General features: G+C 34.1%; 1 protein-coding gene across 1 annotated transcript in view; it reads right to left on the reverse strand.

Annotated features, from left to right (window-relative positions):
* LOC145267797 (death-associated protein kinase 1-like) overlaps positions 1–21771 on the reverse strand; it is a 653913-nt gene that overhangs the window by 276684 nt on the left and 355458 nt on the right. Inside the window, exon 6 of the mRNA XM_080123326.1 lies at positions 3804–3956. Coding sequence (XP_079979452.1) covers positions 3804–3956 — 153 coding nt within the window. The remainder of the gene's footprint in view (positions 1–3803; positions 3957–21771) is intronic.

Consider the following 21771-nt stretch of genomic DNA (forward strand, 5'->3'; position numbering starts at 1 on the left):
CTTACTAATTCTTTTGTTGCAATATGCAGCAGTTTGTGTTTCTCTATTAATAAAATTATCAGACAAGATCATATGTTTATTTTATTTTTTTAGAATAATTTTTGGTCTCCTGACAAAAGGAGGATGGGCCTATAAATTCACCCTTTTTGTTCGGCCGTTTGCACTTTTCTCAACAACTACACCTTGGAATTTTTGGAAATTTTGCACAAACATTAAACATGATATGAGTAAAAAAAAGTAACAGAACGGTTTTTCCTGGAAAATTCTGGTTGCCCTCTCCCCTCCCGGGTTGCCTTTCAAGCTAAAATAGCTAAAATTTACACTTTTGTGCTTATTAAAAAATTTGATACCTTGGATTTTTATAAAACTTTCTGAAAAGTTGTAACTAACTGATTTCTATATAATTTTGTTTGTTTATACTTCACGATAACTCTTGGGTGCGCCCCAGGGGCTCTTTTAGGGCTAATAGAAACACTCCATTTTTGGGACTATTTTACTATATTTGTCCAAAATTTTCTGTGTTTGTCTATTTAGCAGTTTTGCATGGTGCTGAACTCAAATTTAAATATGTTAAGACCTTGGGGGCTTTTGAGACTAAATAAGGGAGGGGGGGAATGATGGACTTAGTGATTTCTTTTTTTGCATGGTGCAGAACTCAAATTTACATATGTTAAGGCCTAAAACTGTCCCATTTGTTCATTTTTACCAAAATTTGACACTCCGGGGGACTTTTGGTGCAATGCTGAACTTAGTCATTTTTTTTTATGCCTCGTTCACTGTGCACTCACGTGGGACCATGCATGCTTCACTTGTTTTTTTTTTTATGGAAATTGCTCCAAACAAAACATGAAGCCACTTGATGTAAGAAAGTAAAAATGCAAAAAAAAATAAAAAAATAAAATACTACTTCATGGTCAAAAACTAGCCAATAATAAGTGTTAGATGGAATAGATTGTGATCCAGAAAACAGCAATTTTTCCCTCTTTGTCAGAAATATCGTTCATGGAATGTGAGGACTAAAGGAGAAAATAAGGGAAGCGAGAGTTACAGCACAGTTGCTGAAAGTAAACACAAGATCCATTTCTACTCTCGTTTTTTGATAATATATATTGATTTTTTTGTTACTATTAATTGAACATTTATTGAAATCGAAAACGATTTTGTTTTAATCCATTAAAAAAAAAAATGTAAACATGACTAACTTTTTATTATCACTGAAAACTGAATCCATTTTTTTTTTTTATTCATTAAGGTTATATTGAAGCAACTTACAAAGAAACAGTTGATTACTAATAAAATGTCTCCTATACTGATTAATTTACAATTGATTACAGCTTTCAGTTTATTCTTCAATTGCCTTTTTACAATTTTCTTTCAGTTTCCAATAATTACTTGGTCCTGGATATGACCTTAAACTGTATCCGATGGTGAGGCCCCACCTTGCAGGCCTTGGGAAGTGTAAAACCACCCTTTAATTGCCATTGCTCCCAGGTCCACTCTGACCCGGAGTGGTAGTACCTGTTAGGATCCCAACTATGGATTAAATAGAGTCCGACTTAAAAAACAAATATACTCCATTAATAATCGTTCCTCAAAATAACTAGATTCGGCATTAAATAACCTGAAAAAGGTTGATATGCCATAAAACAAAAACAACCAACCAACCAACCAATAATTATTTAATAATTATATTTACTAAATGAACCAGAAAACGTTATTTTCTTATTTTACAAGGGAGTCACCACTTATCAAGGCTAAAAGGCCACTTGAGAATAAGAGTTAACGAGTGTGAGGTGGTAATGTAGTAATCATTAATGGTGTAGATTGGATAACATTTGGATTATTTAAAGGGACAGCTCAACAAGAACTTGTTTACACTGAACTTGAAGACTACCGGAGAAGCAGGCCAGTGGCACAGTATACCACAGGTGGCAGTTCTGGGAAAGAAGTTTTGTTCATGGAATCTGTGTTTAGATTTAGGCACAGATAGAGAGTGAAGGAAATTGTTGATAGTGGTTGTAGCTAGTAGAGTATTTTTGTTGTGAAAGTTTGGCAAGTGGGGGACCATAGATTGGAGCTCACATGTGCACTTGCCATGACAATAACGATAGAACAGAAACAGGCTAGATTTCAAAGCCAGTTTTGAACTCTATAAAAGCCAAGATAGGGTGTGCCCAGCAGCTATTGCCCAGATGTGGCAACAGTACTGCATTTTAGGATGTACTTGGCTCTTAGATAGAGGATTGCATCGGTAGTGAAATATCTACTGGAGCTGTAGAATGATTTCTGATGAATTCAATTTTCATATACTTTTTATTTATGAAAATTCCTTGTAAATTTTACTGTCATGACATAAAAACTTTAAATGCTTTAGAAATTAATGTGAATAACCAAGAAATTAATGGTAATAACCATGAATGAATAACCAAGAAATTAATGGTAATAACCATTAATGGTAATAACCAAGAAATTAATGGTAATAACCAAGATACAATTTTACTACAATAAGAGACAATGGATACCCCCCTGCAAGAGTGTCTGCACATGTATTTGTGAAGCAACGGTAGCACAAACCCCATCCAACACTTGTCCCGAGTGTGCATTGCCGGATTCTAGTGGCAAAACAAATTCGGGATGACTGGAAGCAATGCCAGGTGGAGAGCACATACAGCACTTGGTATTGCCAAACAATCACCCACTTTAGTACTGACCATGCTCAACGATGCTTAACTTTTGTGATTATACCATATTACTATAATAACCGAAGAATTCATACATAATGTTTGATTTGATTGTTTTATTTGATGGCACATCAACTATTAAGATATTGCTGTTGGAACCTGCCATTTTAAGAAATAATATTGTGTTTCAAGTTCTTTATATCTTCAGATATTCCTTCCTGCCGCCTGTCTTAGTTGTCCTGTTCCACAGCACATCAACCCTTTCGGAATATTTTTTGTAGAATCCATTTATTGTAGTAAAGTTGCTATTTTCAAGTTCCTCATATCCTCAAGCAACTATACATGATGTTTGGTTCAGTTATTTTGTTTCACAGTACATCAATCCCATTTGAGTTATTCGTGCCGAATTCAGCAACTTTGTAGAAAGCTCCTATGTTTCAAGTTTCCTATATCTTTCATCACTAGTTCGTAGTGATTGGTTTCATTGTCTTGTAGTGGATTCTGATATTTTCATTCCTGCAGTACATGATTGAGTTTTGCAAAGTGGTAAGGATTATAGCGTTTGTTTGATGTGTTTTAAATCAGAAAGCCAAAACACGGTTAAGTTTTGCAAGGGTTTAGAGGGCAAAACAAAAATGTTTTAATGTTCGGTGCATTTGTACCAGGAAGCCAATATTCAGACAGCCTGATCTGGTAGCACCAGAATACAATAATCCAGAAATAAAACCAATCCTACAATAACAAGGGAATAAGTTTTCTAACAATAACAAAATTTATTTTATAGAAATAAAGTCTCCATATTTTGGGTTATTTTGTTTTACAGCATATTGCCGAAACCATTAATTTACAGCATATTGCCGAAAAAATTAATTTTGGGGAAAAAGTTTTATGCTGCTTTATATCTTTAAATATTTAATCATGGTGTTTAGTTTGGTTGTTTTGTAAAGAAAAATTGTTCTTTTTGGCTTTGCAGAACATGATCAAGTTTAGCAAAGTGAAATATTTGGTGCATTTAAATGCCGATATTTTCAGACAAAAATATACAAAACCTCACAGCAATAGCAAAGTAAAAAAAAATGTTTTGCTTTTAGACATCAATTTAAAATTGAAAAAAAAAATTACCTGGGATTTCTGACAAGACATCTATCTATAAAGTCCTTTGCTAATTTACTCGTCGTCTCAAAATAATCATCTTCAAAATCATAATCAATCGATGTGATGTTTTGGTAGGTTTCTTGCTGGTTATCACCTAGAAATGGAGATGTTCCACTGAGCCTGAAAAGAAAAAAAAAACACAAGATTAGAGAAAATTGTGAGAAAAAAAACTTAATTTTAAATTGAAAAGAATGGTTGAAAATAAAATGGCAAACAATTATAGGGTGGAACAATAAAATTTTCGCCCTAGAAAAGATGACATGATTCCATTTCTGTCTGATGAAAATCGGTTTTCTTTTTGTGTTGCAGACCATCTACTAGTTGGCCAGCTGTGTACAAATCCCAAGAGCGATAAGTCTGAAAGTGACACAATGTTCAATGAGTGAGATTGAAGATACACCACTGTACAACTCATGCTCTTTACAGATCCAAGTTATGACAACAGGACCATTTCCAGCACCCTCAAAATGCATCTCTGGATTGCCACAAATAACAGGAATATGCCCAGGGTGATGAAAAAGTTTCCCGCCATGGTTATGGTGTTTGGTGCAGTTTCAAGTGAGGGACACATCATGCCACCTCATCTTTGAAGTCGACTTTAAAACTCAACACTAAAGTGTACCTGGATGTGTTGAAGAGTGTAATGTTTCCTGGTGAAATAAGGTGGGCCGCTGGCAGACCCTGGGTGTGGCAGCAGGACTCAGCGCTGACCCATAAGTCCAAAGAGACCCAGGCTTGGCTTCAAAAGGAGTAATACAACTTTGTACCCTTATCTCCTTCTCCACTGTTTGGTCATATGTTGAGATCACCACCAACATGACCTCCCACAACATCAAAGCCAGCCTGATCGCCGCCATTCGCTGAATATTCGCCCAGCTCCTGCTGGCGCTTATGGAAAAGGCATGCTCTCAGTTCCAGACTTGTATCGGGGCAATGATTGAGGCTGAAGGCGGCTACATTGAATAGATGTCAGCTCTACTACATAATCAAGTTAGCTGAATTGATTTTTCAATAAAAGTTTTAAAATAAAGCTGTAGTGTTTTATTTAGGGCAACACTTATCATTCCACTCTGTAGATAAAATGCGTAATAAAGGTTTTGCCAAGTACTTTATCTATTCCACAAAGAGGCCTTGGTCCACAAGAACCCATGGCAGAACGGATAAGTACTTGGTAAAATTCAGTCAAATCCATACTCAGTATTAAGATAAATGTTATCCTCATTATTGAATGACCTGCTTTTCACAGATTGTAGATTGTCTACAGATGCATTGGCAAATATGATCAAAGGCCGCTGGGTCCCAATAGATACGCCCGTGACACTCTTCTGAAGGTCGAAGGATCAATCCAGGCAATACTTAGAATACGATTGCAAATTACTTAAGATTTCTACCTATCATGGCTGACAGAACAAAAGTATATTACTTCATGGATTAAATAAAGGTTTCTGTTCAAAATTTCAAGCAGTGTTTGACAAAATACACTTGAAAAAGGTCAGAGGTTACAGCATCCGAAACATTGAAAATAGCACTCCAGATGAGCATAGTAGTCCGAAAAAGCCAGATAATACAAATATCTTAAAACTTTATTCTTATCTCTGTATCTACTGCTTTCTATCCTCCCTCTCTCTTCTCTCAAAATGTCAACATCTAATTTCATTTCTATTCATCCCATTTGTGTTGATCTCCAAAAAGAATGAATATTCCCTACTCACCCAAAATATGTGTCCATATTCTGTCTGAGGTAATGCCAAAAAAGAATATATCAGCATCTTATGTAGTTTCTGAATTTTACTTGGATACATACGCCCACACAGAAATAGATAACTAACTTTGATATCATAGATTATCAAATACTGAGGAATTTATTGAGGACTGACATTTCACATATGGCCAGACTAGCATGGCTACCCGGCATTGTATGGGGAAACGAAATAGACGCATTTAAAAAGTTTGTAACATTTTTATTTTAAAACTTCCACTGCTCTATCGCTCTTCCTATCTTTTATAATAGTCTAAAGAGAAATCATGTTGATGAGGGTGAAAATAATGCTATATAGTAATTCGTTATTTTATACATACATATATATAGAAAAACGTCTATGTTTATATGTAATGTAACTACTTATAATAGTAATGACAAAGTTGTCTATTAGATAGCTCAATAGTGCAATACTAGTGCTACATTTTTCCTAAAGATACCATGTTAAAAGGAATAGACACACAAGTATAAACTGTTTTTTTTTATTTAAACATCTTGCATACAATTGTTTCAGTCCCATTGTTTTTTGTTGTTTTTTTTATTTATTTATTTTTTTTTTTTTTTACAAAGAATCACCACTTATCAAGATAAGGGTTAATGAGTGTATCAGTCAATGGGAAAATGCAATCGTTAGTAGTGGAAATTTGGCAAATTGAATTACTTAAGGGGATGACTCATCAAGAATTTGTTTATATTGAACTTGAAGACGACCATATTGTTGTCAGTTGGAAAGTAGGAAAACGTAAAAGAGTTCTACAGGTGTGCAGTTCTAAGAAAGAAGCATCATTCATGAAATCTACGTTTAAGTTTAGGTACAGATTAAGAGTGGGGGGAATTATTGACAGTGGTTTCAGCTAGATGAGTGTTTTTCATAAAAGTCAGGCTAGGGGGACCATAGATTGGAGCTCAGATGAGCCCTTGCCAGAAAAATAATGATAAAGCAGAGACAGGCATGCAATGTCTCTTGTGTGAAAGAGGTTGCAGGGAAGAGAAAAGGGCATCTCCCACTAGCCTACGTAGTATGTTTTGAACTGTCAAGGCAGGATAAGCTGCTTCTAGCAGCTCCTGCCCAGATGTGGCAACAGTACTTCATCCTTGGATACACTTGGCTTTTATACAGGTAGAGAATTGCATCAGCAGTGAAATATCTACTGAAGTGGTAGAACGATCCCACCATTTTTTCCAGCAACCTTGGCAACGGATTTGATGTACATGCTCCATCTCAGATCAAGAATAAAGGTCAGACCAAGAAGCTTGTCAAAACATGGAGCCTCTCCAAGATGAAAGCCATTCATTTCAATTGATGCCAGATGGGGATCAGAGCATTGATGATGGAAAGACAGAAGCTTGGTTTTAGATGCATTAAATTAACCAGCCACCTCTTTCCCCATTGCACCATACTCCCAGACTCAATGTATTTTTGTGTAAAATTTCAAAAAACTGTTTAGCTGTTTTGGAATCCATAGGGAACGAATTCTCGTGCATGCACACACGTTTGAAATGCCTTTTATATATAAGTAGATATAGATTTATAAATTGGCTCCATTTTAGTTGGAGAAGTCAGAGTTCAAAACTTGTCAGGAACACAATCACAGATAGCCGATGTGACAAAAAGGAGTTATGGGGTCACAGCAGAAAGGTTAACTTGCGGTGGGGCCTTGATTTGTGAGAACGAGAATTGCTGAAAGTTTTGATGAAATCACGTTTCTAAGAGGAGATTTAAAAAAAAAAAGTTGTTCTTGGGATTGAAAAGAGCACGCTTTAAGATGTAACCAGTGAATTACAAGACCCCCCCCCCATTAAGATGCAGGGCTAGTGAAGAACTTAGCAGCACGTTTCTGAACAAACTCAACTGTATATAAAAACACACACACACACAATGACTCACTGTTATCATTATTGCAAGTTATGAAAACGATCCCTTTACACAGAGAGAAACAGAGAGAAAATCGGTAAAAAGAACAGCAGTGCAGGCACAGCTCAACTCAAGGACCACACGGCCACTAAAACAATGAAAACAGCTTTAGTATAACTGATTTAGCTAAAAACACATCTATTTGTTTTATTGTTCCAAGGAAACCAATTGATATGACAATGTAAGTCAAATAACTTGTATAAATCTAATTTCTTTATTAACAACTTTAGAATTCAGCTCTATTCGAGTGGATACATGCCAACTTTATTGTTTAATAACTTTAAATTTATCCTATAAAAAAAAAAAAAAATCAAGCTAACACTTAGTTACATTAAGTACTCTTATGTAAATATTGCTCAATTCCAGCAAGTATTTATCGAATAAATTATCCAATCATGGACTAGCAGCCAATGAAAACTCATAGAATGAACTTGCCCATCTGAACATAATAGAACATTCCTGCTTATAAACTAGTTTTTTTATGTTTTTTTCTATTAATTTGCTTGTAGCTCAACTCGTCAGACAGTTGAGTACTAGCAACCATATAAATGGCAGATGTCTGTGCATATCCACCTAAAAGTTAAAAACTCCACAAGACACATCCATAATGTAAATATTATTTTTCAGCATTGTCTGACAGAAATTAATTTGGTTGGTCAATAGGAAAAAAAAAAAAAAAGAGGAAAGCATCTCTAACCTTTCTTAAAGAGATGTACAAGGTGACTGGAAATTAACTCTTTATACTTGAAATTTATTACTGAAAAATAAGTCTTACAAGAAATGAGGCGGAAGCGAGAATAATAGTGAGACTGCACCTTTATTTTTTTCCTTTAGTCCACGAGTGATACTTTTGTGATGATAGGGAGACATAAAATTGTTTTCTGGGTCAGCTGCTGTTTTGAGTTTTGGTGACGTGAAAATTTTAAATCTTTATAGTTTTCTCTCACACTTCCTAGATCGTAATATCTCAAATTCGGAAACGTACATCGTCTCCATTTTTTTTTTTTTTTTTTTTTGATCGAGTTTTAAAAAATTCCCTTGTTTCGACTGTTTGTTCATCTTTTTCGTATAAATAAAACGAAACTAATTGAATACAATCAACGCCTTCCGACCGGGTAGTATCTATTTTGTAATTGGTCCTTGGTCAAAAGCAACGCTATTTCTGCAAGTCATCTTTTTGATTGACTACGTTAAATTTGAACGCTTTACACTTCCGGTCGCATCATGGAGTAGGGGTAAGACGTTAGGTTTTCTTTCACTTTCTTTTCCACTTTCGCATCACGGGTTCAAGCCTGCCTGCCTGCCGCCACTTTTTTTGTGTGCTCAACACACCTCCAAACACCCGGGAAACGCCGGGCACCCTCGCTAGTCAGTTATAATCGAAATCAAAACCAAAACTTAAGACTCCTTGGTAAAATTATTTATTACAATAAATGGATGATCATAATTAAATAACAGTCACTCGGAAGAAAAAAGATGTAAACGTGCGACTAATTAACACACACGCTATCATATTAAAATATAGATAGGGAGTAACTTTCCAATCGGCATCTACATGCCTTGATTATTGGTAAGGAAATTTATTTACTTGTTTATTTTTTTTTTTATTCAAAAGAGAAACCAGGAAATTGTTTTTAAATTCAACATCAGTAGACAATCGGTTTGTTATTGGGAAATCGTGAACGTGCTGTGTGTAAACACAAAAAAAAAAAAAAAAAAAAAAAAATGGAACATCTGGGCAAAATTTTCTGGATGCGAAACAGATGCAGCATTATTAACTATCATGCTCCTCCTTGAAGATGAAGAGATTCAAACACGTGCTTGGAACATTTCACGGTTAACAAAGCTAAATGAATGGCGCAAGCGAAAAGCAACAATTCCTGCCGTTAAGTCTGGCACCGACTCAAAAACCAAACATGATGAATGAGAAGGAGATAACAGACTGAGTAGACGAGGGTGGGGAAAGGTGGGGATCCCTCCATGAATACCATTCAGGAGCAACAACTGCGTACCGACCTACGATGCCTTCAACACCCTCTTCCTCTACTCTCTGTCTCTAAGATTACATTTGCATATCAGATGCTTCAAGTTACAGCTTGCAATGTGGTCAGGTGATAAAAATTACGACCAATCAGAAGGCAGAAACAAAAACAAATACAAAAAACATCAACAAAAATAAAATAAATAAATAAATGGAAAAGTAAAAAACAAAACAAAAAAAAACTGACAGAGGTTTTGGGATCGTTAAAGAGATGAGGATAATCGCATCATTAAACGATGAAAATACCATTTCCAGGTGTTGAAAAGATTCCAGACAATGAGAAGAGTTCCACGAAAACAAAACAAAAAGCTCTTTTTATTAGATAAAGAGACAGGATGACAGACATATATAATCTAAAAAAAAAAGTTATGAAAATAACAATTGACTAAATAACACTATTAATTCATTAAATATTAAAACAAGGTATTAAACAATAAAAATTCTTAATCCTTAACCCATAGATTTTCAAAGGTAAACTGTTTCCATCGGAGGAGAGAAATCAGTGAAAAAAAAAAAAAAGATTAATTTTCAAGGACGCTAATTCAAATGAAAATTGTAAAATTATTGAATATAAATAGCTCCCAAAAATTTCGATCTTAATATGTGTACTTTCCATTCGACAGTCTCAGCCCCCCCCCCTTTTTGTTGTTCAACTATTAACAAACGATTAAACTAAGCAACTTGTTTATGAAAATAAAAAAATGCATACAAGTGAATTAAATTTTATAACATGTTTTTTAATAGCATTTAAAAAAAATTCCATTGCAATTTTTATCGAAATAAATATTTTAATAGTACATAAAAATAATACAGTACATAGTCAAAGTTATAACATGTGAAGTTATCTCCAAAACATATAGATAACAAATTAAAAATATACCCGTCTCAGGATGGGTAAAAGTATTCCTCAAACAGAACATTTTTTGCACCCACCACTTTAAGTGCTAGTATTATCTAGCGAAGATAATCAAAAACTCAATCTTCAAACTTTTTCATTAATAGTCGTCGACTTTTTCGTAATATTTGAACATTAATTACTACGACATGACAATTAATTAGATACCATTGGTTTTACTTGAAATTCAATATTTCCATTTTTATTAATGGAAACAATTTTCAAAAACAATTAGCGAAAACCGAGTTTTTAGTTATCTCCCCTGGATAAAACTTGTGATTCAAACTAGCGCCCCACTTTATATCCGCCTATGAAGATTAAAATCAACATACGACAATACAGATAAGATACCACTAAACCTTATTTAAATTGTGATTAACATCCATTACGTAATTTTGATTAAAAAAAAATGTCTAAGATTTAAAACTTAAGCTTCATGAGTCTTATGAAAAATCTGAACTGCTTAATTTGTGTCTCGTGATTTATAAATAAAAATTCCATACAAACTCCAAAGAAACTGAAATTATCAGGTAATATGCATTAATTTCTTTTAAATTCCACAAAAATTGCAACCTTCTAAATTCCCATGAAGAGCTTAATCCTCTCTTAGCCCACTTTCCATAAAACTAAATCAAACGAAATATAGTCCACGTTACCCACTCGTATATCTAACGACGTGTGTCAAAACTATAATGATCAGGGTACCAATTAAGGAGGAATCCTATACTTAAAAGTAACTAAACATATACAAATACCTAATTATATAATATATAGGAGTTGTAGGGATATACCATAGTTGTATATGTATAAATTTCCTACTCCCTCTCTCGTGTATATTTTCTATGTGAGATATACAAATGCTCCCCCCTTCTCTCTTCCATATATTTATATGTGGGATATATCTTTCCTTATTCGTACTCTTTTATGAGTTTTCTTCTTTCTTAACAATATGCATTATATATGTGTGTATAATCTTCCTTATTTTTTTCTTCTCCCCTTCCTTTCTTCTTGTACATATTTTATGGTAATTGTAAATATGTCCTCCTCCTCATTTTCATCCTATTTTTAATTTTTTCCCCTTTAAAAAAAAAAAAAAAAAATCAAAATGCCATCCTTCGCCCCTGATGAGGATGGCGAAAGACGTCTCGGGTTAAAAGGAACTCTCTTGTCATTTATAAATTGTGTACCCCTAATAAACTAACACATACACACACATATATATAGTAGTACATCGGTATCAGCCATAATTCGTTCCAGATGTTTGTTTGAAATGTCCGACAACCGAAATGATATTTCTCCTTTAAATTAACTGAAATAGAATTAATTGGTTCCAAAGTTTAAAAGTTCCTTTTTATCTATAAACTTTGAAAATGTTATACATTTAATTGCGCTGCCATCTCATATTCCTTTGCAAGCACTGATACACGTAGTCCTCTTTCAAATTTCCCTATTAATGCCTTTTTAAATTTGATCATCGTTTGCACAGTTTTCCGTTTTGCACTTGCTTTACTGCTTTTATTTCTCTTTTCTTTTAATTCAATGGTAAAAGAATGTCCAGTTCTTTATTTCTAAAATCTTTACACGACGCTAAACTGATTATTTGAACAACCAAGTTTTTTCTTTGTGCAATCAATTACTGTCGCTCGGAGATATGTCCGCTCTGTTCGTCGTATTGAAGTTTACTCACCTTTTTAAAAGAAAAAACTTTTTTGGACACCTTAAGGTCCTTTGTCATAACATGCAAAATAGGGGTCGACGAATTGAACTGCATGGTTCTGGTGCACCGCTGATGTGCTTATAATAACTCAGACACCGTCTAGACTGTTGACAGTGTTGCGATGACACTGTTCTAAATAGAACTTTCATCACAAAGTTCAGAGTGGGGTTGGATTGTCACACTACACTTCAAAAGTATCATGACCAGTATGAATTGCAAAGTTTCATTGAGGAACACCCGCTGCTTGTTTATATTCGAAATGAAGCTGGCGGTTCAAACTCTGAAATTTTGTTCAGCTACCGAGATAAGAAAATCTCCAACTTTTTGTTCAAACACAGAGTTGTTCGACCACCGAAACGTTCGATAACCGAGGTATCACTCGTATATATATATTATACTAGCAGAGAGACCCAATGTTGTTTGGGATTAAATGAGAATCAAATATTCCACCCTCCAATACTTTTATTCTTATCAAATCTGTGCAATCACACATTTTAATCAAATCGATTGATTGTTTGCGCTAGTTAAGGACCCCCACCTCTGGCAGTGTATAAAGAGTCTAATGTTGATTTTATAAAATTATCTCTACTATTATATAAAAGAAACTTTGTGAGAGTTCGTTCCCTATGGACTTGAAAATGGCTGGGCCGATTTTTATAAAATTTAACACGGAGGTACTTGCCTGGCAGTATTCTTAAGTAGGTTTTGTACCCGAATGTCTTCGATAAGTATCGATAATCAAAATAATCACATGAAAGAATGAGCAGACAATTTTGACCAGTTAACACCTTACACAACCTAACATCACAAGTGTATATGAGAAGTTTTATTGCAACAAGAAGAAAGGCTTGAAATATAAGATCAACAGTGAGTTCTTCCATATGACAGAGGCACGTTCGAAATGAATGTTCCTGTTTAGAGCACAATTGAAGTATGATACTTGACTTTTGCATTTTAAGCTTTAATTTAAGCAATTATATATAAAAATATTGTAAAATCAGCAGTAAGTTCTCTACAGTGCAATGTAGACTACAATGTATAATGAACTAAGTCACTGCAAGAGGCATATGAGCTTCCTCCTGGTGCATTGCGATGGGTCTAACTAGGAGGCAATCAATCGATTTGATAAAAAATGAGCAATTTAACTGATTTTGATGGCAACAAAAATATAGGAGTGTGAAACATACGTTGATCATTATTCAATCCTGGGAAACGTCGGGTCACCCCCCCCCCAGTCTGTAAATAAATGCTTCACTTAAAGTTTAAAATGCAAAATCATGGTTCAATTATTACTCTAAAAAGAACCGCATTTCGAATGCGCTCCTGTCTTATAAAAGAATTTATATTTGATTTTATAGGTTGGGCGTTTCTGCTTGTGCAGTGAGAAAACTTCAAATGCTCTTGTGATGTTAGGTTGTATTAAAGTGTTAACTTTAGTCAAAATCGGACTTCCTTCTTTGATCAGATTTGTTTGATATTCATCAGATGCATTCCAATACAAAACCTATGTAAGAACACTCCCAGACACATCAATTACCTTCAAGTGAACTTTAAAAGAAAATCAGTCCAGCCGTTTCCGAGTCTATAGGGAACAGATTCACAAAGTTCCCTTTATGTAATAGTAGATAGATATACTGATTGGTCCAGCTTTCATACAAGGGAGGTAACTATAAAAAGATGAAAAAGTTACTTTTCCTTTGTAAATAATTAACTGTAACTACTATTTTTTGTTTATTCTAATTTTTTTAATTATTTGTTATATTTAAATGCTGCAGTTTTTTTTTTTTTTTTGGGGGGGGGGGTCAGAAATAATTTTGTTCTAAAACACAGAAAACAATATTTAAGTGTTTGTAGCTCAGTGGTGGAACATAAAAACAGTCACTGGGGTCAGTTTTGAATTTCACTAGGTCTAAGAGCATTGATGTGTGCTAGAGATGACGAAACGTGCGTGGTGGCAGCAGTGGAGAAGATTTAATGAAGTAAATGTGAGATATAAGCTGCAAAAACTACAGATGTCTAATATGAGAAAGCAAACATCAGAAAAGCTTAAAAGGAAATCAATCCTACTAAAATGAAGTTCTGTCAACATTAATATCTAGTTAGACATGTTTATAAATGTATTACGTATGTGCTTGCTACATTTCTAAAGATTAATCAATCCGTCAACCTTAAAGGAATTGACACGATTACAATAAGATATGAAAATGCAGTACAATTTAATTAGAAGCCAAAGTAAAAGTCAATGAAAATAAAATAACACCAAACACTGATGTATCATCACAAGGAGCTTATAGTTTTTTTTAATTCTAACAATCCAATATATAAAATTAAGTCATTAGAATTTTTTAAGTTAGACATGAATAAGAAATACATCTCACAAAGCGATATTTGATTCTACCTAATTTGTATTTATTATTGTTGAATCAGGTTATTTGCAATGCAAAAAAACGTAATTCACTTTAGTTTCTTTAAAGAAATACTTATTCAGATCCAGAAAAATAGTAAATTGGAGACATTTTTCAATTATGATTTAAAAAGCAAAAATCAACTTACATTAATAAAATAAAAATCCTGCTCTATTTTAGCAATCAGACAAACAAGTATTAACTAAATAATAGTTTATTCCTTGTTCCTTACAATTATTTGACTTAAATTAATGTTGTTAAATTCTTTTTTTTTCTTTTAAAGCAGCTATTTAAACTGTTGTTTTCTAGTAATTAACCAAGTGATAGACACTGCATACAGAAAACGTGTTTTTATTTTTAAGCATAACTAATAACATAATAGAGTTAGCTCCATTTTTAATTAGAGTTATCTTACTTTAAAAATGTTTTCTGTCTTAATCTTAAATAGTGTGTGTATAGGTGGGGGGCTGCTAGGTCGTAAAAAAAGAAAAAATTGTGAGTGGGTGGGGGACGATTACGCAGATGCTGTGACATTACAAATTTAGTTATTTCAAATGAAAGAAGGTATCGACGATTCGAGCATGCGCGGTTTGCAAATCACCTTGAAAAGCAGGATTTTATCTGACCCTCCCCCCTTCCCGCTTCAAAAAAAAAACAAAAAAAAAAAAAACGATATTTCTACACGAAATAATTGACCATTCTTTCTAATGTTTGTCTATTATTTATCTAAGAGATCGCTCTTTCTAACAATGCCGAGTTGGTCCGTGTACGATGCACATAAGTTTGTAGCAAACACACAAACAGACAGTTCTCCTTTATATAATAGATTAGAGGAGGGTACCCAGCGTTGCCCAGGTGTTTCGAGGTGTGTGTGTGCTCTTAAATCAAAAAGAAACATGGAGGGGGGTGTAAAAATTAGCATCGACCCCAAAGCCCTGAGGTGAAGTTGGAAAATAAAATGTGAAAAAAACATAACACTTTAACCGCTCGGCCACAAGAATGAGTTACTGAAAGAAGTTTAAATTTATTTAAGAGAATTGACAGGTGCCCGCACTAAATGACGTCAAGTGAAAGTCGTAGAGTTAACATTTTGTGCGAGCGTTACGACGACGATGTAAGCAATAGCTATTCAGCAGTGAACATTTTCTGCGGGATAGTTTTTAATGAGGTCAATAACCCGGTTTGTTTGTTTTCCCCAAACTTTGGAGAAAAACAGCTCCCCCGTTTATTAGGGGAGTGGCTCGTCTTGAAATGAAAGCAACTGTCTGATATGATGACGGTAAGCCGACATTGACCAAACGTTACATCGCTGTGTATTTATTTGCTTCCCCACCGAGCAAATTAGGCACAAGGCCGTTTTTTAATGTGGGGAGGAAAAACAAACCCCCCCAAGGGGGCACTCTAGCAGGGTCCAAAATTAGCAATTGTCTGATATGAAGTGTTTCCCCACACGTTGACCAAATTAATCGACTTAAAAAGCAATTGTCTGATATGAAGTGTTTCCCCACACGTTGACCAAATTAATTGACTTAACAAGCAATTGTCTGATATGAAATGTTTCCTCACACGTTGACCAAATTAATTGACTTAAAAAGCAATTGTCTGATATGAAGTGTTTCCCCACATTGACCCAAACTGATAACTTCCTTTTCCGCTCGTGGCCCGAAGGCCAAGAACAGCCTCTGCGCATCGCTGGATTCGAATTGAGTTTCACCTTTTTTAGACCGAAAAACGAAAGCAAATCCCAAAATGTTGAATATTTAACGTTTCAAAGTCGGACAAATTAAACAGGTGACCCCCGTTGTTAAGTCGGAGATATTATCATTTAGACAGCATATAAAAAGTTTTAAAAGTGAGCAACGGCCTCGAGAAGCCGCCGGAAAAAAGCCTTTTGCAGACATACACAAAAAGCGAACATGCATACACACATTTTCGCTTTTATATATATAGACTAACGGCACTATGCATGACTTACAGATTATTAAAAACTAAAATGACTAAATCCAAAGGTAACGTTGAATAGGTAAACCAACGTGTGATGAATAAATTAGATGCATAGTAAAAGATGGTAAAAAAAATATGACAGCTTTACTGAACCTCTATCAGTTTATTTCAGACAATATATATATACAAAATTAAACAATTTTATTTTTATTAGAACGTCACTACTTATCAAGGCCAAAAGACCACTCGAGGATAAAGGTTGATGAGTGTCAAGCAGCAAATGAGATAACACCATGATAATTGGTAATGGTCAGAATTTGCTGATTTAAGAGGATAGCTAAAAAAGTTTTTTTTATATTGGCTTTGAAAACGACCATGTTATAGCCAGCTGGAAAGCAGTTCCAGAGTATTGTGTTCCATAGTGTAGTTCTAGAAAAGAGACTTTGCACCTGGAATTTTTAAGTTTTAGGCATAGCTAGGGAGTAAGGGAAATGAGTTAACACTTCTATATAATAATGACAATAACAACAAGAAACTTAGACCCCTTGGCTCGATGGAAAGTGTAATATCTGTTCTGATATTACACTTTATCTTTTTTGTTCGCAATCAGGGAAAGAGAAATCATTATAGACTGAGGCAATTGATGTTTTATCCCAATCCGGAGTAACCATTTTACGTGGAGCCGAATTTCTCTTAAAAAAAAAAAAAAAAAAAAAAAAAAACCACAATGTCTAACTTCCCTCGTGTGGAGGCAACAATTAGGGACATTATTTTCAGTTAAGCAAAAAGAATGTCTGTAAAGAAGTGTCACAGTCTATGAATTTCAAAGTGAAATCAAATAAAATTGTAAACGTGTATATATACAGTAGCGTCCAAAACTAAGGGACAAAATTTTAAAACCCAATATTTGTTAGAAATAAAAGCTGAAATTTTTACAACTGGTAGTCATTATCATCCATCTAGAAGTGTAAGCAATTTTGAGTTTCAGAACAGTTTCAGATGGTTCGCTGTTACACACAAGTCCTGGGAGGTGACTTGTTTGTAGTAGACAGTTCCACAGAACAAAATATTCTTACCGTGTCGAAACTCGGGAAAAGAAACATGTGAAATTGCCCCAGAAAAGGTTTAATATTTATGAAGCAATTCTGGTTTCTGATTGGTTGGTAGCAGAACGTGAATTAATTTGATTCGTCAGTTCTTAGCAGCATCGTTTATAAATAGAATCGTCCGACTGTGTGGGATCATACCCCATTAGTGTTCCAAAATATTGCAACAATCCATAATAATATACTAAAATTTGAATCATTTGCAAAGGATAGAAAAAGAATTATTTATTTTCAAAATAGAAACGTCCAAAAGTAAGGGAAAAAGTTGGAAAAAAAACAATGTAAACAGTATGTTATATTCAAATTTTTTGATTTCCTCTAAAGAATAAGCCTTTTTAGTCATTTGTAAACGTTGCATCAGCCGGCACCATGGCGAAATGCCAAAAACTTGATTATTTTGTGAGACATGCTATTGTGAAGCTACATAAGTAAAAGCACACTATTAGATAGATTTAAGACAAAGTGAAACGTTCGAAGAGTGTTGTAGGCATGGTTGTTAAATCCTACAATGATACTGGAAAAATAGTGCTTTTAAAACCGGCAGACCCCGCAAGAATTCGGCAAGAGAAGATCGAATAATGCAGCGTATGCCATTAAAGGACCGTTATAAGTTTTGTACAGAAATTAAAAGGGTATTGAATAGTACCTCATGTATTAATGTGTCAAGGCAGACTGTTTCTAGACGACTACAAGAAATAGGGCTGTTTAATCGAACCCCAGGGAAGAAACCACTTGTTAGTTCAAAGAATAGAAGAAGAGTTTAGAGTTTGCAATGTGTTAATGTGTAAAGACAGACTGTAGTTCGAAGAAGAAGAGATTAGTGCTTTCAAACAGGTATGTAAATTGGGCAAAAGTATTTTTCAGTGATGAAAGCAAGTGTAATTTATTTGGAAATGATGGAAAAAAAATGTAAAGAGATGTATTGGTAAAAGATTAAGTGAAAAGTGTACTAAGAAAACTGTCAAGTTTGGGGGCAGAAGCGTCATGGTATTTGGAATGTTTTCTAGCCAAGGTAAACGCCTCATGTCCGGTTACAAAGTCGTGTAAACGCACAGATCTATAAAAACATTGTTCAAGATTATGGTGTGCCAATCATACAGAATTAAGGTTTCGATAGAGCTACCTTTATGCAAGATAATGCCCCATGTCACAAGGCAAAGGTGGTAATAAGTTACCTTAGCATGCAAGATTTCGAAATTATGGATTGGCCACCGCGAAGTTCTGATTTAAATCCAATAAAAAATCTTTGGAAGACCTTAGGAGTGAAAGTTATGGAAAGAAATTCCACTAACACGGAGGATTTATGGGCGAAGCTTCAAGAAGAATAGTCTAAAATTAGTATCGAGGATTGTCAAGAACTGATTCGTTCTTGTATTCGATGTACCGCTGTCATTGAGAGCAAGGGCTCATTTACTAAATATTGATTGTACATGTGTTTTTATTGTTTTGGGGCTATTTACATTTTTCAATTTTGTCCCTTACTTTTGGACGTTCCTATTTTGAAAATAAATAACTAATTGTTATAATTCTTTTTCTATCCTTTGCAAATGATTCAAATTTTAGTATGTTATTATGAATGATAACGACTACCAGTTGTCAAAATTTCAGCTTTTTACAGTTATTTCTAACAAATATTAGGTTTTAAAATGTTGTCCCTTAGTTTTTTGGACGCTACTCTGTGTGTGTGTGTGTGTGTGTGCGTGTATATATATATATATATATATATATATATACACACACACACACACACACGATAATCTAAACTTAATAATGGCCAGATCATTATCGATTTATTCGTGGCAACATTGTGTGTAACAGACATTATTTGTTGTTTTTTATTTTTTTTTTTTTTGTTTTCGTAAATTCAGTAGGTGCGGTCACCTATACTCACACTCAACCCTAAGAGACTTAAAATAAGTTAAATAAAAAAAATTTGATAGAGAAAAGAACTGTTCTAGATCATTTTAATACACATTTTTAAAACTGTCGGTTTGTGCATGTTTCTCTCTTTTTTTTTTTTTCATTTTTCTTAAACTTTTTCTTCTAGGGGATGGGACATCCAACCAGATGTCTGACATTTACCCCTATTTTAGTGAGTTCAATCAAGAGATCTTTTCAGGATTCTAGCCGTCCCTTTCAGTGCAATCGTTTGTATTTCACTTGCACTTGGTTCACCGGGTATGCTTGCTATGTACTTTTTAAAGTTCTTTTTCATAAGCCCAGTTGCTCCTATGATGACTGGTATAATTGAAACGTCTTTTAATTTCCAATTTCGTTTCATATCATACATAAGTCCTTGATACTTTGTTATCTTTTCCCTCTCAACTCTGTTAAGCCCTGTATCATTGGGTACACTGACCTCTATTACGGTCGCTTTTTTGTTTGCTCTGTCCCAAATCACTATATCTGGTTTACCAGCTGCGTTTTCAAGATATGTAGCAGTAGGGATTATGTAGTCATAGTGAATAGTGTAGTTGTCATTCCCAACTGTTCGTTCGGGTATATGTTCCCAGGATTTTTTACTACACTGAATGTTGAATTTCTTACATATCTTCCAGTGAAGATATTTGCAAACTCCGTTATGGCGATCTGTATAATAACCGTCTCCAAGTAGGACTTTGCAACCAGAAATCAGGTGGCCCACACTCTCAACCTCAGTGCTACAGAACCTGCATTTATTATTGTTGCTTAGACCACACATCTTTTTGAAGGCGTTTGTCATGAGGCCCTGGTCTTGTGCAGCCAATATCAACTTCTCTTGGTCGTAATGGAGGGATCCTCTTTTTAGCCAGTCCAGGGAACCATCCCTATCAATATATTCTTGGGATAGTTCGAGTATCAATAAGTATGTGCTTGGTAAAATCCTAAATTACTGCAACATTATAACAACGGAGACATTTTTTTTTTTTTTTTGTAAATTTTACCATCCCGGGGGGTGGGTGATGGGGAACCTCCCACAAAGAAAACATTAAAATTTAAAACTAATGCTTTATTTACTGGGGCGGATAGTCGTTTTTATATATATATATATATATATATATATATATATATATATATATATATATATAGGCACCGCCAAAAATGGCCGCAAAATCAAGTTGTTGTTTTTTAAAACTAAATTACATTTATTAAAATCCATTATTTCTGAGTAACTTTTTTTTTCCAGAAAGATAAAACCCTGAATTTTATCATATAGAAAACAGAATAATGTAAAACTTTTTCTACTATTTTTAATTCAATTTTAAATGTTAAATTTTCCCAAAAAGTTAACAATTGACATTTTTTGTCTTGCACAAAAACGTACTTAAATATTTAAAAAAAAAAAAGGGTTTTTGAAATAATTAATTTATTTATTTATTGTCTAACTAAGATTTAGGATGATTTTCTAAGAGAATATGCAAAAATATTATAATATAAGTACCTGAATTTCAAATAATTCCACTTATTCATATAGGTAACCAGATATTTCGCATCGACGTAGAGTTCAGATCGACTCTGTTTACGTTTTCTTTTGATAAGTAGAAAACTATGGAAGACCAAACAGGCCAAAAAAACTTATTTTTCAGTGACGAAAATTTCAATGTATTATTAAGCTGAGGCTGGCCAGTACCAGATGGGTGACCATTTGTATGATTTTGGTTTTTAATGTGTATGTGTGTGGGGGCCAGGCTCCCCAAAATGGGGGGGGGGGCAATTTAAAGCAGAATAAAAAAAAAATTATTTCAGCGCGTTTGGTCCACCGTAGTCAAAAGGCGGCAAACGTTTTCAAACGAGATCGAAAAAAATGATGCTATTTTTAACACAAAGGGCACAATATTTATCGAATTTTTTTTTTTTTTGTATCGATTATTCAAAGCATGCCCTGTTTAATAATGGTCATGCATTATTCGGCTCGCTAAAAAAAAAATTGTTAATTTATTTATCAAAAATTTTAAAATGGCTTTTTTCGTATAAATATTAAAAATTTTTTTTTTTTTGTTTTGCTTAACTTAAATTAATTATTTTACTTAACATATTCACCGAATTTCACACTTCAAAACTCAAAAGCGGGATAATTAAACACAATCGAAGTTCTGATATTCAGACGTCAAAATAAGGTATGCAAACAATTTTTTTTTTTTTTTTTAATCTATAATTCTGTCCCTTACAACAA

The sequence above is a fragment of the Euprymna scolopes genome, chromosome 4 (assembly GCF_053919585.1).
Source record: "Euprymna scolopes isolate OS-2025 chromosome 4, ASM5391958v1, whole genome shotgun sequence".
In the NCBI taxonomy this organism is placed as follows: Eukaryota; Metazoa; Mollusca; class Cephalopoda; order Sepiida; family Sepiolidae; genus Euprymna; species Euprymna scolopes.